The sequence below is a fragment of the Trichoderma breve genome, chromosome 5, assembly GCF_028502605.1.
Source record: "Trichoderma breve strain T069 chromosome 5, whole genome shotgun sequence".
Classification (NCBI taxonomy): Eukaryota; Fungi; Ascomycota; class Sordariomycetes; order Hypocreales; family Hypocreaceae; genus Trichoderma; species Trichoderma breve.
Window position 1 is genome coordinate 2787745 of NC_079236.1, and position 20313 is coordinate 2808057.

At 50.3% G+C, this 20313-nt stretch overlaps 3 protein-coding genes across 3 annotated transcripts; all 3 read left to right on the forward strand.

The window, feature by feature from the left end:
* Window positions 1–649: 649 nt before the first annotated feature.
* On the forward strand, window positions 650–4384 carry T069G_08499 (glycerophosphoryl diester phosphodiesterase family domain-containing protein; the record flags this gene model as incomplete). The annotated part of the gene is made up of 4 exons (XM_056175709.1): window positions 650–666; window positions 724–842; window positions 910–4103; window positions 4184–4384. The coding sequence occupies 4 exons, from the start codon at window positions 650–652 to the stop codon at window positions 4382–4384; spliced, it is 3531 nt and encodes a 1176-aa protein (XP_056026658.1).
* A 10060-nt stretch (window positions 4385–14444) lies between these two features.
* Window positions 14445–15704, forward strand: T069G_08500 (uncharacterized protein; the record flags this gene model as incomplete). Its single annotated transcript, XM_056175710.1, has 5 exons — window positions 14445–14516; window positions 14580–14771; window positions 14825–14904; window positions 14957–15518; window positions 15567–15704. 5 exons carry the CDS (start codon window positions 14445–14447, stop codon window positions 15702–15704), a joined length of 1044 nt encoding a protein of 347 aa, XP_056026659.1.
* A 927-nt stretch (window positions 15705–16631) lies between these two features.
* Window positions 16632–19288, forward strand: T069G_08501 (peptidase family m41 domain-containing protein; the record flags this gene model as incomplete). The annotated part of the gene is made up of 4 exons (XM_056175711.1): window positions 16632–16658; window positions 16734–16886; window positions 16955–18802; window positions 18860–19288. 4 exons carry the CDS (start codon window positions 16632–16634, stop codon window positions 19286–19288), a joined length of 2457 nt encoding a protein of 818 aa, XP_056026660.1.
* Window positions 19289–20313: the final 1025 nt, after the last annotated feature.

Genomic DNA, 20313 nt, shown 5'->3' on the forward strand with positions numbered 1-20313 from the left:
CGTTGTTGGACATTGCGAGCAATCCGTCGCTGATCGAGAGAGGCCGAGTTGCTTATCACACCTATGTGTCTGCGATAACACCCAACCCGTTCGTTTGTGCTTGTGCAAGTAAGTCCTCGGCTTCCCACTTCCGCTCCGTCATCATTCACTCCCCCCGTGAGTTTGTGAGCAATCTAGACTCAGCGCCGCCGGGCTATGGATTGTTTGGTGGCTACCCGCATTTGTTAGAGCTTGTTGAGGAACGTGGAGGCTGGTCATCATCACGCGGTCTTCTCTGCTTTGCATTGCTCTGCATCTTTTGCCTTCTTCTACCGTCCCGGCAAATCTAGGCTTTCTGTCTCTTTCCGCGCTCTAACTTTCTTTCTCCAGTTCTCACCGGTCCTTTCTTTGAATATTGGCGAGATTGGGCTTCTACTTTGTGAGTAGTAACATTCTTCTATCCTCCCGATAATACCATACCGCCACAATTCGGATCGCCATTCATACGACGGTTTGATACAAACTGCCCCTCCATCAGAAGTCGGGAAAAACCCGTCTGACAGAAACCCCCACACAGAGCTCTGACCAATCAATCGGCATAAGCAGGCTGAAATTAAGAAGCATACCGAAAGAGGAAAGATAAGAAAACCAGGCGAGCTGGGAAGAAACCATGAAGTTTGGACGAAAGTGAGTTGCTCAAGATCAATTGGAGGAGGCATTCACTGAAACGGTCCTCTTCCAAAGCCTTCCGCGAAACCAAGTCCCTGAATGGGCCGGCGCCTATATCAACTACAAGGGCCTCAAGAAAATTGTCAAGGCCGCCGCCGAGAAAGCCCGGAATGGCGAAACCGTAGATCCAGCAGGTGGGCTGCCTTGAACGCTACTCTCCCCTGTTGAGGCCGAGCCTCCTCCCTAACTCATTCCACGCAGAGCTTTCCTTTGCCCTCGACCGTAACCTTGAAGATGTCGACTCCTTTTATAACAAAAAGTACGCCGAGGCTTGCCGACGCGTCAACCTTTTGCAGAATCGCTATGGACGCGTGCCCGATGTCGTCGCGACTCTGGACCAGGACGAGATCGAGGAGGTCATGGGCGCGCTCTTGGAACTGAGAAGTCAGTTGAGAAACCTGCAGTGGTTTGGTGAAATAAACCGCAAGGGTTTTGTCAAGATCACAAAAAAGGCCGACAAGAAGGTGCCCGGAATCGCCTCTCAGCACCAGTACATCTCAACAAAGGTTGATCCAAAGCCGTTTGCGCGGGATGGAAATGTCGTCAGACTTCTCAGCGAGATCAATCGGTGGCTTTCGGTGCTGGGAGACGCGCAGAACGTAGATGATTCTACGTCAGAGCGGTCTACTCGTTCCTTCAGTAGATCCTCGGCGAGGGTGTTTCTTCATATGCCACAGGCCCAGCTCGATACGCTGGAGCAGGCTGTCCGCAGCAATGACGTCGAGGCTCTGAAATCTGGATTGGCTGATGCTCATGTTGTCTCGTCAGAGACTTCATCACAGCCGTTGTTGCTCAATCTCTTGCAACGGTCAATTTCAGGAAGATCCCGGGCTTGTATTGCGTATCTTTTGCAAAACATCAAAGATCTCGACGAGCCAGAAGACATCAATGGACGGAATTGCATCCACCGCCTGGTCATTCACATTGGCCGCACCAAATCCGCGCCCACAAACGAGGACGCTAACACTTACCCCGTTCCTGTTGGCACACATTTCAACAACAGGCATCTGCAGCCTGCAGTCTCCTCTGCCGTCCAAGTCAAGGAAATAAACAAGCACGAATCTGCTCTGCTCGGAAAGGACGATGAAGCTGTGCAGATCCTTGAATATCTGTTTGATAATATGTCTGAAAACCAGCGAGGGGCTCTGAAGAGCCCCGACACGTTTGGCCGGCTACCGCTTCACTATGCTGCTCAGTTTGGGTTTGTTGTCGTGTGCCAAATCATCATGGCCAGGATGCAGCAATGGAATCAGTTTGACGTCAAAGACGGAATTGATGCCCCTGAGTGGCAAGACAGTGATGGTTACGCGCCGCTCCATCTCAGCGTCATCGGCGGCCATCCTCTGACCACCCAGGCTCTGCTCCAGGGCGAGAATTGGCAGGGCAGCAGTGAGGCCAAGACAGAAATCCGAAAGACAGTTGCCAAGTCTGGCGCCGTCCTTGCGCTTGCTACCAAATCCAACTACACTGTTATTGTCAAGATGCTTGTCGATGCGGGTGTTAATGTCAATTGGACCGACAAGACAGGCGAGACGGCTCTCCACGTTGCCGCCAGGTTTGGGCATGATGAGTGTGCTCGTGTCATCCTAGAGAGCAAGTTGCAGAAGGTTGATGTGGAAATCGCAGAAAAGTCTTATGCTTGGACTCCTTTGCACGTCGCTGCGGTTGACGGCTCCCTCTCTGTTGTCCAATTGCTCATCGATGCTGGGGCAGATGTCTCCAAGCCAGATGCATCTGGCTGGACAGCCACTGAGCATGCCTCGTTGCGTGGTCATATGCAGATCGCGAGGCTTCTCGCGGCTCACACTGACGAGTCAGAGGCTGCTACCAGAGCCGTGACTGCATCTCCACCACTTAACCCTACAGAGGTCTCCTCCATTGACGGCCGCCGTTCGAATGGAGCTCCGCCGGCGCCGCGACCAGCTGAGCTTGTTAAGACGTTCGGACATCGTTACTTGACCAATGAAAGCCTGGTCTTGGTTAGCCTTGGATCTATGGACATTCGAAAGAAGCTTGATGCGGTAACTCTTGACAGCGTTCCTCTCGCAGAGGCACACAACACGCAGCTCGATACAGCTCTGTCTGTCGTGGTAACCGCCAACGGGGCTCATGGAGAGTCAACTATCGTTGATCTCCCGGTGCACGAGCATATTGCTACCGAGCCGATTGTCTTTACAACTCGAGACGCATCCAAAGTCAAGCTTCTCTTCGACATTGTCCCAACTTATTCTGGAAACAACAAGCACAAGATTGGCCGTGCCGTGGCCCTTATGTCGTCTGTCAAGCCATCACTTGGTACTGGCCGTATGAACTTGCAAGGCGATCTGTGCGTGCCTATTATGAACAGCAGCTTGGAGGTTATTGGAACAGTCAACTTCAACTTTTTGGTCATTACACCCTTCTATCACCCTAACATGGAGATTACCTCCAGACAGACGTACTGGAAAAAGCTCTCGTCCACTATGCTTATTGGCCATCGAGGTCTCGGAAAAAACATTACCTCAAACAAGTCTCTTCAGCTCGGCGAGAACACGCTGCCGTCTTTCATTGCCGCGGCTAATCTTGGAGCTCAATATGTCGAGTTTGATGTGCAGCTCACCAAAGATCATGTCCCGGTCATCTACCACGACTTTCTTGTCAGCGAAACTGGCATCGATGCTCCTGTTCACACGCTCACTTTGGAGCAGTTCTTGCACATTAACCCGGATGGTAGGAGAAACAACAGCAACCGCAAGAATAGCCCAGCGCAGAGCGGAAAGTCGACTGTTGGCCGTACGCGCAGCAACAGCTTTACCCCACAGCGGTCACAGTCCATGGGCTACGCCGGTTCTGGTTTGCAACAGGAGATGGAGGAGCGCATGAAACACACTAGAGACTTCAAAGAGAAGGGATACAAGGCCAACTCGCGAGGCAACTTCATTCAGGCGCCTTTTGCGACATTGGAAGACTTGTTCCGAAAGCTACCGGAACATATCGGTTTCAACATTGAAATGAAGTATCCTATGCTCCACGAAAGCGAGGAACACGAGATGGATACGTATGCGGTGGAACTAAACTCCTTCTGCGACACCGTGCTGTCTAAAGTCTACGACCTGGCGGGGGAGCGCCACATCATCTTCAGCTCCTTCAACCCGGATATTTGTCTGTGTCTCAGCTTCAAGCAACCCTCCATTCCGATTCTGTTCCTGACAGATGCCGGCGTCTCCCCTGTCGGAGATGTCCGAGCCTCATCGCTGCAGGAGGCCATCCGCTTCGCTAGCCGCTGGAACCTTCTCGGCATTGTTTCCGCAGCGGAGCCCCTGATCAACAGCCCCCGCCTCGTGAGGGTTGTGAAGGAGAATGGGTTGGTGTGTGTCAGTTACGGCACGCTTAATAACGACCCGATGATGGTTCAGGTAAGTCTCCGGCCGTTGGCAAACGCCACATTATCTTAACAATATGTTTTCGTTGTCGTTTGAACTAACAATCATTGCAGCGTCAGGTCAAAGAAGGCATCGATGCCGTCATTGTAGACAGCGTTTTAGCTATCCGAAAGGGACTCACAAGCGCTGAAACTGCTGTGGAGCAGCAGAAGACAGGAACTTCGACGGAAGAAGAGGTCGTGGCTATTGCACAGCCCATCACGGAACAACTACAGAACTTCAGCCTTACGGCGAGCACGCCAGTCTCTGGTTAGACATGTTTGGGAAAGATGAGGGTTAACTTAGGGGTTGTTGTGTTGTTTTGGCACTTTTCGACGTTTTGTTGCAGCTGAGACCTGAAACCGGCTTCGGCGAACCCCATGCATTGGCTTTAGAACACTTCGATTTGTTCTTCTTTTTTGTGGCATGTGATGGAATCATTTTGAGATTTTGGGATGATAGAGTTTTAAGCGATGGTAGAGATGGCCTTTGAACGGCTGAAACGAAAAAGACGATAGAATAAAGATACAGATTTTTGTTGTATTGCTTCCATACTCTGCTCACCATATCAAATCATTTTCATTCCAGTAATCATATCTAGCCCCCAAACATTGTAATCCGGGTTAATTAGCTAAATTACTGGCTTAAATCATCATCTACCCGTTTAACGTATACAAGACAGACAACTACACCTAATTATAGGTACACCTTTCTCCTAATCCAGCAGTTGAAACAAGGCATCCTGCATAATGCCATCACAGACAATAATAACAAAGTGCCCGCTGGTGATCCCGAATGAATCCATCAACAAGCGTTTACCGGATGACTGGGAAAGCGAAAAAAAGAGCTCACGGACATTGTTGTTGCTCTTCTCTTATTTCCCCTCACCAAAATAATCCCTGGCAATATCAATGCAGATGCAGCGCATTGATATCGCCGTCCAAGCATCGGGATGCAACTCCAAAAAAAGCCAAAGTCGGGGAGTGGGCGTCAGACAGAGACAGAAGAGAGAGGGACACCTTGATGAGCTCCCAAGCTCGACTTAGCATGAAACGCAATCCTTGGCTTCTCACTCGCGAACTGCAAAACCCCGCGCTTCTATCAATATCCCAGTGCCCTGTCCTGGGAACCAGCAGGGGATTCTTCTCTCCCCCTCCAAAAGAAGATGGGCGTGAACCGAGTCCGGCAGGGTGAGAAAAAGAGAGCTTGTCATCACAACCATCTTCCTCTTTATTGCATAGCGCGGGTCGAACCATCCATGTCGTGGAAACATGCCCGTCTTAGAGAGGCCCCCCGCAGCGTCCCTCGTGGCCCCCAATCTCTCTCTCTTTCTCTCTCGCTTACCCCTACCTAGACTCTTGCGCCTCTGTACCCGGGTTCTACCAGGGGTCGGCAATCAGCATGCCGGACGAACTTGGTCCATCCACAGCCTGTTCCTTTGTGTGCGTGCGTGTGTGCATGGAGTATTACTGGTACGATTTCTCTCTCTCTCGATATGCCTTGTGGAACCCGCCCTTGATCCCCTGTCTGTTGACAGACCGAATGCAACGTCAAGCAAACAAACATGTGGACCTAGACCAAAAACTGATTTTCCAGCAATGCCCAACTTGGGATATTCGTCTAATTGTGGCTAGATTGTCAGTATCACGGCCTCTGCGTATGCGTATGACACCAGAGATAACTTACTCATTCACCAACTTCCCATGGAGATTGGCATTCGCCACTGCATGTAAAAGTAGGCTCAACAAGAAGCTTTCAACCGATCCATAATCTAAGCTTAGGCAAAGCGGGCTGGCGGGAATTCTCCGATCTCAGTGGGGTTATTTTCACCTTTCAACAACCCTGCCTCGCCTAAACCCATTCACCACGATGCTGGCCATCTTTTCTCTCTTCTCGTTTCGGTATCTGTACTCCGATTGATGCTAGCTCTCGTCGTATGGGGGCCAATGGCAATAAGTGGTGATCCACGTGCCGCATGTCCCAAGAGTTCATCAGAGCTGAGGGGGCTGAATAATAGCTGAGAAACAAATGTGATGGTGATTGAAACATGGAGGCATGTAAATGCCTGCATTGGTAGTGTAGTAAGATCCATGCGTACCTTGGCCAGGTGTCTCACTGTCAAGGCGCTGCACATACCAGTATATCTGATACGCGAGTATACGTGTAGACGTATCTAGTCAACTTTCTAATGCTCAAGCTCAAGAGGTGCAATCAACCCCCCGACGCTTTATTTGTAATTGTCAAGTATAGACAGTAAATTATCATCTCCCCGGCCGAGTTGGAAAACGTGCTTTATTACTAGCCAGTACTCAAGGTTGGCTGTCCGCATGCAGTCAGATGAGGCACGCTAGCCTTTTAAATCTGGATAGTAGTTAGATTTGTTGTTGCATAGAAATAGTAGAAAGAAGAACTATATTAAATGATGTTAGAAGAGGGCAGTACCTTGTACAAGGCGTATGGTAGACCGGAGTTGCGCGAATCCTCTCCGAATTCCTGGTCTTCCATCATCGTCCATGGCTGCAGTACAGAGTGTGGAGCAGATCAAGATCTCCTGGCAGCTTTCACCACCTCTAGTACGGAGTATGCGCGCTTGTTTTGAAATACAAATCAGTCAACAAGTCCAGTCAAAGCGTAGGGGCTGAGCCACCCCCCTGGTAACACAATGCGCACGGTTAAAACGCCACGGCTTGGCCATTTTGGAACTCCGGTTTCTCACCCTTGACAGGTAGGCTCACTGACATCCAGTAAAAGTCACTCTCATCGAAGCTTCAACCGGTGTGGACGCATTGGCCCTTGTAACTGGCCTCACCGAGTGGAGACTGCTGCGAGAGTGCAGAGGATCTAGACTTGCCTTGCATGTCTAAGGCAAGGCAACTCAAGACAATGTCTCTCAACTTTGACGAGACAACGCCTACCGGGTTCCTGGAGCTGTGCGTGTTCCTGCAGGCGACATAGGTAGACGAATGAGGTCGTAACATCGGCCGTCTCTAAACAAGCTGAGGTGTACCACGGCCGATACGATGCTGCGAGGGGAAACGGACATTCAGGCAGCCATCTGATGCTTGTAGACCTGGTTAACAACTGTTGCATTTCCTCACACATGGATATATGTGCCGATAGTTGGCTAGTACCAACTGCTCTTCGGCATCTAGGGTATCCTAGCTTGGGCTTGCGGGTAAAGTGATTGATTCATCCAGAGAGAATGGGTAGGAAGAACCTGCCATTCTACCCGAGCTGGTGAACGGATACGATATACGATCATGAGAAGCTTACTGCAGGGTATCTACCCTGGTGAGCGTGGTTTCTATCCGTGCAAGTCTTCTGGATAGCTGTCCCCACAGCTGTAGTCTGTCTCCTTGCAGACGAATGAAACCGGCTGTATCTGCTCCGAATTCATTGATCAATGTAAGAATGAAGCCGTATTCCGGGCGATGTAAGGTGTCTTGCTTGGTATCAAGGCTGTTGAAAGGCAAGAAGTCAAGGTCTTGCGAAACAAAGACGACATCCGCATCAAGTGCCTGCAGAGTGCCAATCTTCATCATTCACACATGCATCCACATGCAATATCTTTGCCATTTTGCCGCTTTAGAATCAATCTAATGAGCCTCAAGCCCCGATGGGGTCCTGAAGGATGCCGACTTGGCTGAGGCTTGCAAGCTGAGCACATCTGAAATGCCAGATTTGCCGTCTGCATGAGATTCTGTTTCATCATGTAGTAGTAGGCTAGCGCAAGAACTTTCCAGCGTAGCCTTGCCCCTTGCTCTTGACTCTGTTGTAATGTTTTTGTACCACGACATTTGAATATAGAGCCTTGTGGTTCCTGGATATCTTCGATACGGAAAGCAAGCATCCGGGCTAGAATGGTACGATATGCTTAATTGTTTAATGGAGTAGAGCTTGGCTTTCCTGGTCTGTTTGATAGCTATCGGCCATGCCGTAAATGTCTCAGGAATCTGATATCTAGAACGAATGCTGCGCGAGTTTCTCTTCTCTTTTTGGATTGCAAACCACGCTCCCCTGTTCGACAGCTCTGCAGGCTCCATACCATTCGTATTAGTGATATGGATGCGCGTGGGAGAGACGGAAAGTGGGAGATCTGCTGCATCAGTACAGAAACGGCATCCCGTATCCCAAAATCATCATGTGCTTTCATGCGGGCTCTTTACGAAGAGCAGCAACCCTGTCGCACTCTTTGACATTTCTGGGGAAGTGCAGGCTGGATGCACACATACCCGACTAGTGCTCTCCAATACGAACAAGATATGCGTGTTTCATATCTCTTTCACAACTTGGTATTCTAGAATGCGTTTGATCGCTCTCACTCCAACAACTAGAAACAGGAACGTAGCCGATGTTGTAGCTACTACCCTAAACGATACGTTCTTTTGACCTGGAGCAGAAATCAAGGCACGATCCATGCTCGTCAAGGTTGCATTATTGATTTTGAATCCCCAAAGCTTATGGGAGAGGAGAGTGATTGGTTCCTCTATTACACCAAGAGAATCTTCGGTTAGCAGGTGCTGCTTGTTCTGAAGCGATGCCCATCCATGGATTCGGAATTGTTTCGGCATGAGTATTATCTTTTCGTATCCCGTACACCTCTGGCAGCAAGGCTATTGCGTTATCTAGATAGCCTAGAGCAAGGGGATGGTTGACTGGGCTGCTTCTCCACGGACAAATCGGCGAGAACGGATGAGTAGCATTTGCCAGAGAAACGACCGAATGGGATCCACGGTGGCGTCCTTCGGAGACAAAGCTGTCAGCAGTCTAAACGTCAAGAATAGCAGTGCTTCTCTTTAGTCTCCGACACCTCATCGTAATGGTTGCCCTGGGCATCCTGAAGTGCGACATATTTGGTCCAAGCGGGACTGGATTCGGCGTCCGGGATGGCCAGGCATGGAGATAAAGACGCAGCGGTATTGCAAAGATCCGCAGGGAAGACGAGGGGAAGCTTCTTTTCCGCGAGGCATCGGCTCCGTCAATGACCAATCTGAGTATCCATGCGTATCTTAAAAAGGCATGTGAGGCGGTAGCAGCACGCTAAGTTGACATCCTTCGCATGCCGGCCGTCATTTGGGCCTGTTATTCTTGTACAGGCATTTGCGGCAGAGGAGGATACATGTAGTGGGCACAAGCCGTTGCTGCTGACCACCACTTCACGCGGCAGCTGCAACGGATTCTAGCGTTGGTCTTTGTGTCTCTGAGACGGTCGATAGCAAGTCTGGGGATCGATCTAGCTGGCGTTCAGATCCTCCACGTGGGTAACGGCCTTCTTCGGTCCGGTGGTTATACTCGTCAACATCCCGCGGAGCGGCAGTTATACCCATTCTCAGCGTTCGGGCCGCTGGTTATGCTTGCAGCATCATTTCGAAGCAGAATTGGTCATTCTTGAAGTGTTCCGTAAACCAAGGCGGGAATCCTAATGCCTGTATAGGTCTACCGTTTGGCGAGTGATTGTGCGTCGCATTGTAGGAGCCGTCTGAAACGCTCATGCTTTTAGTTACTACCAGGACAACAGATGACGTCGAGACTAGTGTCTTATGCGACCACGGGCACGAAGCTCGCAATCCTCTTCGACCAAGAGTGCACTGATGCTTTAGCAGATCGATAGACTCGTCTCGGGGGGCTAAATTTCCCCGTGCCCGTAGGAGTGATGCGAATCTGGGTCAAGTAATAATGGAACTTATCGCGACCAGCAGGTCAGCACTGCGTCTGCCAGTGCGTGTTCGTTTAACCCTATCTGTAAAGAAAGACATTGCTGAATACTGGCTGGTCGTTTATTCCCGCCTGTCTTGCAAGCCGTTCGGAGGACTTTGGAGTATATCCTACCAGCCCTGCTGGGCAGGGCCAAGGATGGGTTGCTGCCCCGGGAATTGGTCCCGGGAGGCTTTGGTCGAATGGTATTCTTGGCTCGAGATTGAACCCCTGTAAAGAGCTAATGCAATATTTGAGCAATTATAGACATGGATCTCAGACCTCTCCCCACCTTTTCCCTGGTCGAGAACTCCCCCAGCCTCTCAGACCTGAAGCGATGGGGTTATTGCCTCATGAGGGTTGTATCGGCGTAACAGTGATTGCGTGCACTGGGAATTGGGCGTTGGAGGGGTGAGACGCACATCTGTGTGTCGACTCGACAGAGCGGCTTCGAGAATTCCGCAGTACTGTACTCCGTAATCCAAGACCGCATGCGGACTGTTCCGTCCTTTCCTGGGTCCTTGTTCGGGTCGCTGACCTTGCAGCAGCAGCGGTGCAGTGCAGTGCAGAGCAGAGCAGTGGCCGCGGGCGAGACAGAGCCAACCATGCTCATCGGAAATCTAAGCACACGCGCACGGTTTGCCGCGAACATGGCAAGGTGCCAGTTGCCCCGTGCACGATGGCATCTACAGGCATCATGGCGAGGAGAGGAGTCGTTATCCTGTCCACCAGACCTGTATATACCAGCACGGAGGAATACCACGCGAGAGTCGCCCTGTCCATGTCCTTGTCAGTCCAGCATCTTTCCTTGCCAGCCACGCGAGTGATGGCTTGCTAGTCGGTAGAACGGAAGCTGGGTATGGGATTAAGCTGCTGCTGTGATGTGATGCCGTTGTCTTGGACCCGTGTAGACGAGGATGCAAAATGCAAATACCGACCCGGTCAAGGCAAGGTTCGCGATGGATCTAGTACTACTATAGGTAGGTACGCGAACTGAGGACTCAGGTGACGATAAGTCTACTAAGCTACGAATCATGTGCGATAAGCAATCCATCCAGTCTGCGCCTTTGCACGTGGACATATCCTAATGTACCTACGAAGTAGCGTTGAAACCTCGTACTATAGTCCGTTTGTGAGTGAGTGGGATTGTGAGATTACCACGGTCTCGGCCTGGGTTGTAGGCGCAGGTCTTGCCGTTTGCCAGCTCGAGCGTATCAAAAGCGCCCCCGAGGGAACAAGATGGTGTGGCTACATCCAGACGGCCAGTATGAGCAGGTTCAGGTAAGTAGCCAAGATTAGATTACAGCCCGCAAGCCAAGCTCACGCCTCCTCAACCCTGTCCCGGACAAGTGAAAAGAGAAGTTCCGATATAGCCTATTGAGCAATGGGATGTATTGTCAAGTCCTGGATTTGCATCTGCCGGCCGCCTCCTTGTAGGGATATCTAAAGTCCGAAGGAGTAAGGCCCAGCGCAAGATGCTTGATGGCGATCCCCCATTTTGCGCAATAGCCGCGGTGGAGAAGCTTTCTTCACCCTTCCTGACCTTGCACTTACCAGGCTACCATGTCCATTATAACACCCTCTCCCACGTGTGCCTGAGGTAGCAGCTGGATTGGGGTTTATCAAACCGGCATTCCCGCAGCTGCAGGCCTTTTGGGCTCTGCGTTTCAAGTTTGATATCAAGAATCAGGTCGGAAAGTCCAGGAGCTAACTGAGACGGGAACTATCCAGGCGCAACATTAAGACCGGATCATGCAGTCCCAGGTGTAAACAAGCAAGACATGGCGAGCTGGTGGTAAACACAGTGGCAAGGATTTATGTAATTGAGTATTGTTGTAATTGGGTATCTACTAATCTAATAAGCACGTTGTGGTGGCTAATAATTCCGCGGAATATTATCATGGTGGTGTTGAAGTGATTCCACTTCATGCACGAATCTTACACGCACTCACTCTCCTTTTTTACTATGAGCGAAACCTGAAACTTTGGCCACAAGTAAAATTGGACGATAGATGGAGTTTAATTATTAGAGATTGATAATTCCACACGTATACCTGCATGTGATGTTTGACCATTGCCCTTGGCCTCACAAGAGGGAGGTAGGGTATGCAATCTTCTAGAAGGTACCTATACTCTTGTCCCAGGCAACAGGAAAGCAAAAGTACCATGGAATACAATTACACACCTTGATGGTGGTATTAATGTATACGTATTAGTGAATCCCGTCTGCAGGTACTTGCTTTGTGGCTGGCTGCACTGCACAGGCCGTGTCTTGAGGCTTCACCATGAGCTGCATCGCATCATCTGGAACACAAAGATCCACGTTCACAGAACCTCGGGTCTGTCCCGAGTGAGTTGGCGTGGCATCTGGTCCTGGCCTAAATTTTAGCGGCAGATCAAGCGTAAATTCCTGCGCACACTTACGGGCATATTGTAGGGCGTAGATGCATAGATAGGTACGTAGATCTATGCTCTTACGGCGCAATGTGCAGCTATCGTGTGTTTCACCCCACCCCCACGATCCCCTGTCAACTGTTTACTTGTGCTTCTCTCGCACCAATTACAGGCGGCGATCAGTACACCAGGCAATCAATCCTCCTCACCCAAGAGCTGCTCCCCGCAAAATCACATCTCACGAGTCACACACAGCCCGCTGTTTTGATGGAAGGCTGCTGAATTGATGGCATCTCCTGCAAGGCCGATACAAGACACAGTCAAAGTACAGCTCGAGCAAAATATCTAATTACTAGGTATTCTCTCTTTCTCTTTCACATATACACAGCTCTGTCTCTCGCGATAGCAGCAGCGTCGACACTGGAGACCCGTACCTGCATGTCATACCGTGTCAGCACAGCCTGCCATTGATGCATTTCTTGCTTCACACTCGTCTCCACATCCATTGTTACTTTTCGCTGCCTCTCACCCTCCAGACTTTCGTCCCTTCTCCTGGTCCATGCTCTGGCGATCCTCACAGCTGAGCCCACTCTGGAAGTGCGGGCATACACCCGCAAGCCCGGATGCAATGTATCTGCACCAAGCAACTGATGTTACTGCCGAGACAACCTCAAGGAAGAAAACAAAATGAAAGTTGCATTGGAAGGAATCCATGGGATTTGCTATTGCTCAGCAAAGGAATTTTGCGTCTGAAGACGCTTCCTCATCCTTCTCGGCCCGCCCAGACCGGCCCGCTTAGCAGAGTCAACCGCGCGCAAGAACTGCCCCCATGTCCTCCAATGTGGTATTTTCCTAGAAGAGCCCCCATTGTCTGCCCTACCTTTGCGTGGCAAAATTTCTCCATTTGTCTTCGATGGATTATGGACCACTCGGCAACAGTCAGGTGAGCTCCGTTCTGAGCTTGGCCGCCCTCCCTCTGGTCCTGAGTATTCCCCGTGCCTCATGATGAAACGGCTGCAAGACCCTCAGGCCTCGCTCTCACCAGGTGCGTCTCTAGACTCGATCGAGAGAGATTCCATGGCCCATGTGTTTGAGCACAGCCAGTCACATTTGCTTTATCCGCCCTAAAATAGTTCTGGTCGGTTTCTTTCCACATGGCTAATTGAGACGGTTCCAAAACAGACATGGGGGTTTGTTTGCTCGTCGTCTCGTGCTCAACCCCTGTTCAACACTACACTGGTACATTACTCCATCACCACTCCCAATGTACATGAGATTACACCCGAGCATACAAGCTTTGCCTAACTTGGCTCCCCAGAGGAGTGGCCACCACCGCTGTTCCCGCAGTGCCATCCAATGCAATGCATACCCGAATCCCTGCTCCGGCCGTCGTATCACGTAGGCAGCTAGCTGGATCCGACTCAACTCACAGGTCTCTGGTTCCTGTCAAAAGATATATATACACATGGCATCACTTTTCTCCTCTGGTCTGCATCGTGGCTTTGCCGAGCACCGATAGCTTTACCTGCCATTGATGCAACTCAGGAAAAGACACGACGATTACACAACAATCACCTCATACATTCATTCTCTTTCTTGGCTCTGCTCTTAAAGCTGGGGTCATTCTATCGCCACTCCTTGCTTTCAGCTTATCAATACTCGACGCTCAGAAATTTTGATCGCTTGTCCTACCGGATTCTTTCTCAGGCTGCCCTCATCCACTCCCTTCCTAGCACATGTTACACAGCGTCTTTGGAACTATATTTTCCATCAAGACATCCATAGCGTCATTCGGGAGCCTCCTCTGATTCCGCGGGACCAATGGGCTAGGATCTTCCCGCTTCTTACAGCTCGCCTTGGCCACTTACTGGACCACAAATCTCACTCTCAAGCCACTCATATCTCCCTGCTACATCTCAGGATCCGCAATTGGACCGGTGTAAAAGAAGCCACCGGTATTGTGCATCTTAGCTGCACTATATTTGATCAACACCCTGTTAGATATTTAAGCTGTGCGACTCTTCTGAGAATAAGAGTACCCACGGTGATATATATCAACCCTCGGCACGCGCTCATCCAAACCAAGTTCCAACTCCGACCAACTACCGCCATTGCCATCAATTGATTCAAAGCACATCGTATTCATTCCTTGTCACAGACATTAAGCATCTGTGATCTTACAAACTGTTGAGCACATCAACCCTCTTGATCATACAACATTCTTTTTAAAACGGCATTATGTCGCAAATGATGTTCAAGGGATTTACAGACGGACCTGATCTGAGGCCGTTTGCCTGCGATTGGGAGTCCTGTAACAAGGTACGGATAGCAATTGGTTACCAAAACGCAGCCATTCTTTGACACTTGTTGACACATTAAAAGGACTTCAAACGCAGATCAGACCTAACGAGACACTACAAAATTCACACGAATGAGCGGCCACATCCGTGTACGGCCCCTGGCTGCGAAAAACGCTTTATCCAACGCAGTGCCCTCGCCGTGCACACTCGAACGCACACCGGCGAGAAACCGCATAAGTGCAAATACCCCGGTTGCATAAAGAGGTTCTCAGATGTAGGTTATCTACAAAAACCCCCAACGGGACTGCAAATTAATAATGTGAATAGTCGTCTAGCCTTGCTAGACACCGCCACGTACACACTGGGAGCCGTAGTCGCAGATGCGCGCACATCGACTGCCCGAAGAGGTATGCACCTTGATGTCCTATGGAATTGAAGTGGCCTAACTGACCAAATTAGCTTTTGTCGTAATAAGCTCGCTGTCAGGCAGAGGGAACACTCTCAGCAGCGTGATATCTTCGGCGGACAAATCGATTGCATCTCTGATTCGGAATCCAGCCGCTCGTCATCTATGCCAGCCCAGCCATCCACCCCGCAGCCTCTTCATGGCATCACCGCCCACCAACTCTCGACTTTACAAGGAAGCTTATTCCAACATACTCCACCTGCTTCCGATCTCGATGGCCAGGTACACATCTGTTGCATCGATGAGCCATTTCACTCCCCTCACGCCGCTACGGACGAGCTGCAAGACATCACTACACTACATCGATTCAGCAGTATGCCTCTGTATGGAATTGGACAAGGCAGTTCCCATATTGAGACGATGAACTTGGACGACCAGTATACTGGGTCGATTGGGCAATCTACAATGGATCTGTCGTACTCGTCCCTGGGTCTCAATACTAATTCACACAACAGCCCTGCCAGCATCCAGTCAACTTCCAGTCATAGCGCCTTGTCGCAAAAGGGCTATCACAAGTATCTGGGATTGCAAAATTCAACATACTCTCTGAAAAACGCAACTACTCTGGGACAGTCTGCGCCAATAATGACTTACTCTCAACAGTTGGCTCAAGCGCGGCAGCAAATGCTGATCCACCCGGGTCAAATTCCAAGCCATATTGTGGGACGATATGGTTCTCCTACATCGGTGAAGTCTGAGCCATGGTATGGATACGAGACGTATGGCGTGTACAATATATAAGCAGCAACAAGCCCGTTTGGTGTACAAGAAGCAAAAACTGCTTCGGCGGGCTTCGGGGTGAACTAGGAACAGCAATTCACTCACTCCCACTGCATCTACTAATAAATCGGAATGAATTATATGAGGGTTAGAAACACTGGGAGTTTATCAGGGGCGGTTTTTTTCTTCTTCTTCTGGGAGGCAAGGGGGAGGTATTTTACGGAATAATAGCACGGTGCTATCAGGAGGCGGATTAATTGCGTGTACGAATTTTGTATATTGGTGACTTTGTGTATATATATGTAAAGCAAGGCTATTTTCAACAGCATAAAGCCAAGTATATGAAGCAATCTACCTTGTTATTTGTTTTCTTTTTGAGATTGACTGAAGCCACCAAATTATCTTGATTGGTTAATAAACGAACGGCACCTAAAGTCAATGCATTGGAGACTGTCGCTGTTGATTTCCTAAAATGGATCGTGGGCCCCGGCCTTTTTCCGTTAGCTTCTCTTGTCTGTCAGGTCAGGTGACACGTCACTTCGTGAAGGTTCGGTAGAAGCTGGCCTGCCGACCATGGCCGATAGAACCCCGATCGTGGCGATTCTCTTCTCATCCTCATACCCTTTATAAATCCAGCCGGCATCATGAGGGCATCGAGGTAGAGGTTTTTGCACTCGGAAATATCCTCGCCCGCGATCAACTATCATCCTTCTACTTGACGATTGGTAGGGGGAGGGATCCAGACTCGTTCTTATTCATTGCTGGACCTGGCCGGCTTCTCGATAGCGCCAGGCCTTGGCCCGGCAGGCTGCTGCTCCGCGTCATACGATAGGGCGGCATTGACTATCCTTGCATCCTCCTGTCTCTAATTTCCTCTCTCTTGTCATCGCGGGGCTTGACATTCAACATCCGACCTTCGCCTTGAGATAGGCGGCGTCACTCCCGGCGATGGCGTTCCACGGTGGCTTGCTGCCTGTAAGTACCTATCCAGGTCCCTTGGACGCATGAATTCCGAAAACCGAGGCCGTATGCTGATGGAAACCTGAACAGTCAATGGCAGCAGCCGCAGCGGACACCTTACCTTCCATCACCAACACTCTCATGAGGCCCTGGCGACCTTCGTCAGTGCCGCGCCAACAGACCGATGCCGTTACTGAAGCCGAGACTGCGCGAACCAGTTCCGTGGCTGAAGCGACAGAGAAGGTGAGAATACTCCTTCAGATCATTTCTAATGGCTTGCATTGTTGCTGACTTTGATGATGTTTTCCCAGTCGGCGCGAACCCTACTACCCGAGTTTCTCCAGCAAGCACCGTTGCACGTACCAAAGTCCACGGCATCTAGCGCGATGGTACCGACCAACGTCCGCACTTCCATCTCTGGACTGGGCCGGGTTGGGTTGCTCGCAGCGAACCCAATCCTCCGAAGGCCTTACTTCCAACCTGTTAATACCGTCTCGTCTCCCCTTGTCAACCTGTTTATGCGATCTACTCCCGCCGTCTCGACCCCGCTTCGCGCAATGTCCACGACCCGGATTCTCTCCGGAACACTCGGTACGCAACACAGAGGCTTTGGAACGTCCAATGGAATTTCTCGCAGTCAATTAGCCTCCGTCGAAGAATCAGCAAACAGGAACCCCGGAAATGCAAACCTTCAAAACGCCTTCTACCAGCTTCTTTTGAGAGCAAACATGCCTGGCATCCTGGTGGAAAGATATCAAACTGGTCGTTTCGCAACAAACGCTGGCACCGAGGACGCTTACAAGCGGGCCCTGGCTGCTCTTAATAGTGGTACGAGCACCATTGCGACAGCTACAGCGACACCTGGATTTGCACGAGGACAATGGGCAGGAAACGAACAGGCCATTGCAAACGCAGCTCTTAGCGGATCGATGGGCGTTAAGGGTGAACCAATCCACGTTGTTGTCCAAGAGTCAACCCGGTCGCTTGTCTTTCGTTGGGTCAAGTTTTTCGCTACCTTCATTGTCTTCACCTACCTCTGCTTCGCAGCCGTGACGATCCTGATTGAGACGCTGAGCACCTTCAGGCGTGGACCGGGAGCCAAGACCGACTCTGAAGTCAAGGCCGAGAAACAGACGACCCGATTTGACGACGTTCACGGATGCGATGAGGCCAAGGAAGAGCTACAAGAAGTGGTCGAATTTCTTCGTAACCCGGATAGCTTCTCTGATTTGGGTGCTAAGCTGCCCAAAGGTGTTCTCCTCGTTGGACCCCCTGGTACTGGAAAGACGCTGCTTGCTCGAGCTGTCGCTGGAGAGGCTGGTGTTCCATTCTTCTACATGTCTGGCAGTGAATTCGATGAAATCTTTGTTGGTGTCGGAGCCAAGCGTGTTCGAGAGCTATTCGCGGCTGCCAAAGCCAAATCCCCTGCTATCATCTTCATCGACGAACTCGACGCTATCGGTGGAAAACGTAACCCAAGGGACCAAGCTCACTCCAAACAGACTCTTAACCAATTGCTCACGGAACTTGATGGATTCGATACAGATACAAAGATTATCATCATGGCGGCTACCAACTTGCCCAAGTTGCTGGACAAGGCTCTTACCAGACCTGGACGATTCGATCGACACATCAACGTGGACCTGCCGGATGTTCGTGGGCGTATTGCCATCCTGAAACATCATGCCAAGAAGATTAGGCTGTCACCGGATGTGGATCTTGATGCTATTGCCGCACGCGCTCCTGGACAATCTGGTGCTGACCTCGAGAACATGCTGAATGTCGCAGCCCTACGCGCTAGCAGAGCCAAGGCCCGCGAGGTTTCCAAGCAAGATATCGACTGGGCATTTGACAGAATCACCATGGGCGCTGAGAGAAAATCAATGGTCGTGACGGAGAAGGAAAAGGAAATGACCGCATACCACGAGGCTGGCCACGCTCTTGTACAACTGTTCGAAAAGGAAAGCTCCAACCGACTCTACAAGGTTACAATTCTCCCCAAAGGCCCTTCCCTGGGCCACACCGCTCATGTCCCTGCTATGGATAAATACTCGTACACCGCGGCCGAATACATGTCCAACATCCGCGTGCTTCTTGGAGGCAAGATGGCAGAGGAGATGCGATACGGTGACGATAAAGTGACATCTGGTGTTTCCAATGTAAGTTATATATACGTATCGTGAAATGCGAATGTGTGCTAATAAACCGGCTTGCAGGATCTGGAGAGAGCTACTGACCTGAGCTTTATGATGGTCACTCACTTTGGCATGTCTAACGCTTTGGGACCTGTTGAATACGGCAGAAGATATGAGAACCTCAGTTCTGAGACCAAGGCCTTGATTGAGGGCGAAGTCCAGAAAACGCTGAGAAAATCCTACGAAGATGTGAGAAAGGTTCTGACGGAGAAGCGCAAAGAACTCGACTTGCTAGCTCAGGCATTGGTGCAATACGAGACGCTGGATAAAGAGGAGGTTGAGAAGGTCATCCGTGGAGAGAAACTACCTGGCCGTACAATCGTGCCCAAAGGACCGCTAACACTACCAATTCCTGATGAGATTCCTCGACCTCCAGGACTAGGAGTGCCCCAGCCGCATCCTCCTGAAACACCAGCCCCCCCGGCTTCTGCTAGGTCATCTGCTACATGAAGACGATGTTGAAGACGATGATGAGTTTGATGATGGCCGTGGTAGTTGAGTAATGACGGGTATGACTTGGCGCGGTAAGGCAAAAGCGTGGTATGCGATGAAGTGACGAATATGGACTTGGATGGGTGGAAAACCTAATCCTTCATTTTTCTTTGCATGGAGCTTTTTACTTCGCAATGGCCAACGGGGTTTGGCTAGCGAGCAAGCCGAAGCGATGTTTTTGACATTCCGGATCTTTGAAAAGGCAGGCCGAAAGAGCCATGTTCGCAGCCTGGACGATTTATTTCCTATCGCGGTGCACATCTGGAGGAAGTCTTTTTCAAACTGGTAAGCGTGTTGGAGGGGGGCCCTTTGAGCAGCGTGGTGTGGCCTGAAACGAAATGAAATGCATCTGAGACAGAAATTGGGTCTTGAAGAATGCTGCTGTACTGTATTAAAATCTCTATCTTGTACATTGAATCACCGCTGGATTTCTGATACCTCGGAATATCACTGTTTCCTGTTGTTTTGAAGCTGATGAAGATGACACTGGCGTGACTTGTGTGATATGATTGTGTGATATGAAGTCCCATCTGCTTGCATGATGCATTGCATATCGGTGGATATGAAACTACTCCAACTTTCAAGGCTAGTTGATTCAACCCCAACTATTCTAACAGTTTACTCGTCAGTTTACTCGCATTTAGGCATATCATTTAGCCCAGGTCTTCTTTATCTCCGATCGGATATATCCTGCCAAGTGGAGGGATTTTCGTGTTTGTTTCCCTCCTGTTACCACTAGCATCGAGCCATAGTCCTTCGTGGGGAGGGGGATTTTGACCCGCTTTGGACGCAGTGGGGAGCAGAAATTGGAGGCGGGGGAATCAAGAAGACGTGATTTGACGTCAATATTGGGGGGTCCCATTGAGGATGGGAAGAGAGGAAGTTATTGGTGCTTTTTTCTCGTTCCGTTGGTTTGGGTTGGACTATTTGTTTGGAACTTGTCTCGTCTGTTTTCTCTTCTTTCCTTCTTGTACTTTTTTCTT